This window comes from Saccopteryx leptura, chromosome 3, assembly GCF_036850995.1.
Source record: "Saccopteryx leptura isolate mSacLep1 chromosome 3, mSacLep1_pri_phased_curated, whole genome shotgun sequence".
NCBI classification, from domain to species: Eukaryota; Metazoa; Chordata; class Mammalia; order Chiroptera; family Emballonuridae; genus Saccopteryx; species Saccopteryx leptura.
Genome location: NC_089505.1, coordinates 371,043,774 through 371,050,988, shown reverse-complemented (window position 1 = coordinate 371,050,988; position 7,215 = coordinate 371,043,774). Strand labels below are relative to the sequence as shown.

Sequence of the window (7,215 nt, the reverse complement as noted above, 5' to 3'; positions counted from 1 at the left end):
TTATTAGGACACTGTCCCCATCTCCAGAGCCTTAACTTAATCGCCTCTGCAAAGTCCTGGTTGCCATGTGAGGAGACATGTTTGGAGATCAGGATATGGATGGCCGGGGTGGGGGTGGGGGTATTATTCAGTCCACCACAGTCCACTCTCTGGTTCTCAGATTCACATTTGTCTCACATGCAGAATATTCACCCATCCCAAGATCACCCCAAGTCTCAACTCATTACAGCATCAGCTCAAGTTCATCTCATCCAACAAATCTCACATCTCATAATAGAAATCACCAAAATTAAGCCCTGACCTGGTAACTTAGTTGGAGCATTGACCGATAAACCAAGGTTGTGGGCTCGATCCCCCTGCAGGGCCCATACAAGATTCAATTATGAATGCATAAATAAGCGGAACCACGAATTGATGGCTCTCTCTCCCTTCCTTCTCTCTCAAATCAATTAAGAAGAAAAAGAAAAGAAAGAAATCATCAAAATAGGTATGGATGAGGCTGTAGCTTAAGTAAGAGGCTGGGTAGGAAGAAAACAGCATGGGCATGGTTGTTGCTATGGGCAGGGGGCTCGGAAACTTCCACATCAAAGGCCGTCCTGGTCTGGAGGGCACGTGCGGGGTCAAGGTCATCGAGGCCCGCCCCTGGCCGCCTGGCTTTGTCCCAGCAGCATCCCCACAGCCTCCTGCGAAGCCACCGAGACGCGAGTCCTCCGGGATGCCTAGAGCGTCTCGGAAGTGCTTGGGAGGGGGGGCGGAGGGGCGCGGACCTGAGCGCCGGCACTTCCGGCGGTGGCGGCTGCTCGGGGCCCGCAGGTGAGTGGGGCGGAGCTGGGGGGCGAGCGGGCGCCCTGTGTGCGCTCTGGGGTCCCCTCCGCCGGGCTGTGCTCTCGGGGGCTGCACCTCGCGGCTCCGGGCCGAGCCCCTGCGCCTCCGCGCCCCGCAGGGACCAGGCCCGAGCTGCCAGCCCCGGGTCTGCCCTGCGGTCCTCGCTCCAAGCCTGGCCATGGCGCCCGGTCTCCCGACGCTCCCCGCCCCCGGGGCTCCACCTGCTGAAGCCTCTAACCACCTAGCTACCCTCCCTCCTCGCGGAAGGAGCCACCTGAGACTTAGACTTTTTGTTTTCCCTTTTTTTTTTTTTGGTTTACTTTTGCCCCAAACAGGGCCACGAATAGAAGCGCTTTCCAAAGCAGCCTGCAGTTGCCCGCGCGTCTCCCTGCCCCAGGGGCTCCCTCGCCCTACGCTCCCCCCAGACGGGGCTCAGTGTGTGTTCCTGCCGGTCTCCCCTCAGTTCTCGGGCGCCCTCCTTGCAGGATGCGCACCCCATGTCCCGACTCTTTCTCTCCATCCATCCTTCTTGCCCCCAAGCCTTTCCATCTCTCCCTCCGTCTCTAGAATACTTATTTCTTGAGTATGTCTCCCTGATAGCTCCCTGAACCCTACACTCGACCGCTGTTTCCCTAAAGCCCTCAGGCTCTCTTCTGAGGACAGGGAAGGGGTCTACCTGTCAGTGAGGGGTTCCCTCTCTCCTGCCCCAACTCGGTCCCCTTTTGCTCTCCGCCTTTATTATTATTATTATTATTATTATTATTATTATTTTGGTCTGTTCCTTGGGCACGAGAGGAGAATATGTTTATGGCTGTTTGTGTCCACATCCTTGGTGCCAGTGGCAAGGCTGGACACCCCACGATTTCTCTTGCTAGTGTTATGGTACCTGTTGGCTTAAGAATTTGTTTCAGAAGTAATCCCAGAATGCACCTTGGAAGGACGTGTCTGCCTCAGGGGCCGGATCACCACGGTTTCAGCTGTCTTGGTTGCCCCGCACACACCTGCATGCTGAGCATGAGCCGTCGTCCATCAGGAGCGCGTTCCTGGTGCTGAGCCTCGGGGAGACCTTTTCCGGTCATCCCAGCCTTTCCTCTGGGGTCCCGTTTTCTCCTGTTTTCTAAGGCTGGTTTCATATTAAAACATCTCCCTAAAAGTGGCTGATGGCCTTTGCTTCCCTCTGCACCTCACCGGACCGCACAGCACACTGTCATGAGGTCACACCCAGCAACCTCCCCTCACTTTGCAGACCAGAAGCGTGCCAGGGTGTACTCAGAGCTAGCTAGTGACAGGCCCGGATTTGTGTTTGGGGCTCTGGCCACTTTTGAGGAAACTATTACTCTTGAGTCGTGGTCTCAAAAGGCCACGTTTTTATGCTCCACGTATGACCTGTGGTGTGGCCTCACTGACTGCTTGAGGTTGGAGGACTCAGCCGTAATGAGGGTTTGGAAGGGGGTGTGGCAGGAGCCGTGGCTGGAAGTGCGTTTGTGAGGACTGCACGCCTTTCACTGTGGGTCGTGGCGATGGGTGGCAGTAAGGTCCCTGTGGCTGCTGACTCGCAGTCCCTCCCGGTGAGAGAAGTGAAAGGGCCCAAGACTGAGTCATGAAGGGAGGGGACAGCTGGCTTTGAGGGAGAGGACAGGACTGTCAGAGTGGCTTTGAGGGAGAGGACAGGACTGTCAGAGTGGCTTTGAGGGAGAGGACAGGACTGTCAGAGTGGCTTTGAGGGAGAGGACAGGACTGTCAGAGTGACTTTGAGGGAGAGGACAGGACTGTCAGAGCAGCCAAACTGCTCTGTGCAGACAGCGGGGCAGTCAGTCCGGGCGGCAGCTCCTCAGTCCTGAGGCTGGAGGACGTCGGTGTCTTGAGGCTGGCCGTGATTTTCAGGCTGTCCTGGGCCAGCAAGAATGTCGCCAGTACACCCTGCAGTTTGCTCAGTGGTGTGGGGAGAGGTGCAGGAGGTTTTGGGAAATTGTTCTGAAAGGGAGAACTTGTCCAGCTGGAAGGGACCATCATGCCTGGTCGCTTGGCGGGAGCTGGGAAGAGCCAGCGTGTCTGTCCAGTATGCCAGGGGCCAAACCGGAGCTAGGCAGTCCTAGACACGGGGTCAGTCACCCGCCAGCTCGTGTGTCGGTCATTTCTAACCTCACCGGTTTCAGCTGCAGCTTCCTGGCGTGTGCAGTTATGAGGATGTGCCTGTGGGCAGCCCAGGCCACGCCCTGTGACCTTGTTCTCTCTTCCTCTCTGCTTTCCAGCTCCTGACGATGTGTGTGACACAGCACTGCGGACCCTGGAGAGAGGCACCCTGGCTCCAACAGTGCCGCCTCGCTTAGCTGGAGCGGGTCCGGGGCCCTCTGCCCTGGTCTGTGGTCAAGGGGAGCAGCTGCCAGCGTCCCGCGGAGAAGGCCACAGCTCTCAGCAGCGTGGAGAAGTGTAGGGGACAGTCAGACTCTGGGGGGAGGTGTAGGAGCCGGCCACGTTGCCAGGAGTGGATGACGAGGGACGGCTGAGGCAAGAGGCTGCCCCACCGAGAGGGAGGCAGGGAGGAGGGTCGGCAGGCCACGGGAAGAAGGGACAGAACCAGGAAGGTGAGGGGGCGGGAGGAGGGGGCGGGGAGGCGGGAAGGCCTCCAGCACCAGCCGTGTCCCCACCCGGCCGTGTCCCCACCCGGCCGTGTCCCCGCCTGCCCGTGTCCCTGCCCGCCCAGCCGCCCTCCCCATGGCCTCCAAGCAGGCGGCTGGGCGGGGGCCCGGGGAGAAGCGCAAGAGGGTGGTGCTGACCCTGAGGGAGAAGATGGACGTGTGCGCGCGCCTGGAGAAGGGCGAGAGCAGGAAGGCGCTGATGCAGGAGTACAACGTGGGCATGTCCACGCTCTACGACATCAAGGCCCACAAGGCCCAGCTGCTGCGCTTCTTCGCCAGCTCGGACTCCAACAAGGCCCTGGAGCGCCGGCGCACGCTGCACACGCCCAAGCTGGAGCACCTGGACCGCGTCCTGTACGAGTGGTTCCTGGGCAAGCGCGCCGAGGGCGTGCCCGTCTCGGGCCCCATGCTCATCGAGAAGGCCAAGGACTTCTACGAGCAGATGCGGCTCACCGAGCCCTGCGTGTTTTCCGGCGGGTGGCTCTGGCGTTTTAAGGCCAGACACGGCATTAAGAAGCTGGACGCGTCCGGTGAAAAGCAGGTGGCCGACCACCAAGCGGCCGAGCAGTTCTGTGGGTTCTTCCGGAGCTTGACCGTGGAGCACGGCCTGACGCCGGAGCAGGTGTACAACGCCGACGAGACCGGCCTCTTCTGGCAGTGCGTGCCGAGTCCCAGCCCTGAGGGCGGGCCGGCGCCCTCCGGGAGACAGAGCAGGGACAGGCTGACCGTCCTCATGTGCGCCAACGCCACAGGCTCCCACAAGATCAAGCCCTTGGTGATTGGGAAGTGGAGCGGCCCCCGGGCTTCCAGAGGCATCCAGCACTTGCCCGCGGCCTACCGGGCCCACGGGAGCGCGTGGGCCGACCGGGCCGTGTTTTCAGACTGGTTCCATCACATCTTTGCCCCCTCAGTCAGGGAGCATTTCCGAGCGCTGGGGTTGCCCGCAGACAGCAAAGCCATCCTCCTGCTGGACAGCTCCCGGGCGCACCCGCAGGAGTCCGAGCTGGTCTCAGAGAACATTTTCACCATCTTCCTGCCCGCCAGCGTCACCACCTTGGTTCAGCCCATGGACCAGGGCATCCGGCGGGATTTCATGAGGAATTTTATCAGCCCCCCCGGCACGCTGCCGGGCTTCCGCCCACGCTACAACGTCAACGACGCCATCTGCAGTGTGGCCTGTGCGTGGAACGCCGTGCCCGGCGCTGTCTTCAGCCGGGCCTGGAGGAAGCTGTGGCCGGCGGCTGCACTGGCGGAGGACTCGTCCTCCGAGGAGGAGTCCGAGCCCCTCAGAGCCAGGCCCCACGACCAGACCTTCGCGCATGTCCTGGAGCTCAGGAGGGAGGTCAAGTCCCGCCCGAGCAGCAGGCTCCACGGGAGCGCGGCCGCCGAGCAGGCCGGGCCGGGGCAGGAGGCCAGTGCGGGGTGCCCGGCCGAGGGTCACCCGGAGCAGGCCGAGAAGAATGGCGGGGCCGAGGCCGCCAGAGCGAGCGAGGGGGCGGCCTGGGAGCGGGCGGCTGTGGCCTTCGACGCCGTGGTCCACTTTGCCGAGGGGCAGCCTTGCTTCACGGCGCAGGAGCTGGGGCAGCTGCGGGCCCTGCGCTCCGTGTTCATGCGGCAGTGGCAGGGGCGGCGGCCGTCCCTCAGGGCTGTGGTCAAGCTCGAAGCCCCCCAGGAGCGTGCGGGGGGCTGCGCCACCTTGGCTGACTCCCCGCCCACGGTGGGTGAGGACTGACAGCGCCCAGCCTGTGGCTGCAGGGTGCCCACTGGCGGGAGCTGTCCCGGGGAGTGGGTGCTGAGGTGCACAGGGGGCCCCACGTTCCGGCTAACCTGTGTTACCTCCTGTTATGTGAGTGTGGGAGTTATTCTGGAGGGGCCCACCAAACCTAAAGCCCCCCAGAGCCCCCTCTGGCTGGAGCCGGCCCCAGCGGGCAGGCTCTGGTCTGGTGTTCACCGGCTGTGGCTTGCTCCGACCCAGCGTAGAGATGTCTCTTCCTGGAGGAGAAAAGCCACCATTTGGGCCAGCCGGTGGCAGGACCTGTTGCCACTCGGGCTGGTCTGCTGGTGTGGTGGCCATGCCTGTGTTAGGCCCCCAGGGCAGGTCACCAAGGGCTGGGACGCAGTTTATGACCTCAAGTCAGCAAAGTCCCTGCTTGTGTGTTACGGGCAGCCTGTCATCACCCTGCTTGCGTGTCCCCTGTAGGCGTCACCTCACTTAGCGGCATGAGTCTTTCCTGAAAGCTGCTCCACGTTCCAGCATCCTCCCTCCTTGGGTTCTGACCACGACACGGGCCCCGCACTGACGGCATGTGGTTGAACTGCTTCGCCTAAAGCAAGCGGGAGCATCAGGCCAGCCTGCCTGCCGCCTGGTGGAGGACCACAGGGCCCTGTGCTGTTTCCAGCACCTTGACTCAGAGTCCAGTGGGTGGCAGCCTGCTGTCCCTCACTCCCCAGAATTTCACACTTCACGGCCTTTACGTGGATAAATCTCGACCAGGCCTTCAGAAACGAGCCTTAGGTTTGCACATACATCACAAAGATAGGAGAACACGCCACGCAGATTTCTAGCAATAGTAGCACTTACGTTTCCGCTGTTCACGCCCTCGTAAGACTCGGGGCGGAGGCTGGCTGGCCAGTTGGGTGAGACGGGACGTGGAAGACCCTCGGCCTCTGAGGGAGCCGCCCCACGGACCCCGGACCTGCAGCTGCAGGAGGCCCGGGCGGCCATGCTGCCCCTCTGCACACGAGACGGTGCGTTTCTGTGTTCACTGCTGTGTCCTAGAATTCCGTCCCCTTCTTGAAGTCATGTCGTGGCCACTGAACGGACACGCCATTGTCCTGTCTGCTGATTTTTCCTCCGGGAGACCTTGTTTCCTGTGGGAGCAGAGGGAGCTCACGTGCTTGGTGTGCACACGGGCCCTCCTGTGTTTTCACGGCTTTCCAATCAGCGGGGTGACCGCGGCTGCTGACACAGCCCTCCGTGGCCGCGGGGCGGTGTCCTGCTCTGAGCGTAGTTGTGGAGAGTGGGGAGGAAGCACAGCTGTCCCGTCTTGCTGTGCCTCTGCCACCACCTCCATGTGCTGGGTAACACCGGTGCACCCCTGTGCTTCTGTGTCATTTCTGTCACACTGACTCGTGCCCCCGTGCCGTTGAATTGCAGCTGCTGGCGGTGTCACAGGAAGTGGGATGTGGAGTCAGGCCAGGCTGCCCTCGCCATCAGCAGTGGCCGCCTGGAGAAGGACGGATGAGCCCCGCCAGCAGGACTGGGCTGGGCTGGGCGAGCTGCGGGAGGGCCAGCAGGCGGCCCCTGGCCAGAGCGCGTGGTCCCCGTCAGGTTAGACCCGGGCCGTGGACTCCTGTCATGCCCTCACAGCTGTCCCTGTCCTGGTGTGTTGTGGCTGATCAATAAACGCTGTCAACGGACCAGCCGAGGCGTGTCTGTTCTTGGGGTTTCTTCCAGAACCTAGCCACAGCACCGGCCCTGGCTCACGACCCTGCCGCTGCCGCTGGGGGCGGGGGTTGATACAGGGAGCAGGACTCGGCCTTGTGTGCCTCCCTCCTGCCGCACCGGCCAGCACGCCCTTCTCCCCACGGGGCTCAGCCCTGGAGCTCAGGCAGAGGGCGGCTCTCGGGGTGCCCGTGCTGGTGGGCAGGAGCCCAGCGGGGCCATGCTGCCCACTGTGCACCTGACTCCGGTGGGCCACCCCCGTCCGTTCTGCTGCCTGGTGCTGTTCACGGAGACAGCTGCGTCCTC

General features: G+C 62.2%; 1 protein-coding gene across 3 annotated transcripts; it reads left to right on the top strand.

Moving 5' to 3' along the window:
* The first annotated feature begins 761 nt into the window (after window positions 1–761).
* On the top strand, window positions 762–6,884 carry JRK (Jrk helix-turn-helix protein). 3 transcript variants are annotated; one of them, XR_010750518.1, is made up of 3 exons: window positions 762–813; window positions 3,078–6,212; window positions 6,622–6,884. XR_010750518.1 is itself a non-coding variant. In XM_066379655.1 (2 exons), the coding sequence occupies exon 2, from the start codon at window positions 3,541–3,543 to the stop codon at window positions 5,194–5,196; it is 1,656 nt and encodes a 551-aa protein (XP_066235752.1). In that variant the 5' UTR covers window positions 762–813; window positions 3,078–3,540; the 3' UTR covers window positions 5,197–6,884. The 3 variants fall into 3 exon arrangements, 2 of the variants coding, with proteins under 2 accessions (XP_066235752.1, XP_066235753.1); XM_066379655.1 differs by having other exon boundaries at window positions 3,078–6,884; XM_066379656.1 differs by lacking the exon at window positions 762–813 and adding an exon at window positions 1,161–2,309 and having other exon boundaries at window positions 3,078–6,884.
* Window positions 6,885–7,215: the final 331 nt, after the last annotated feature.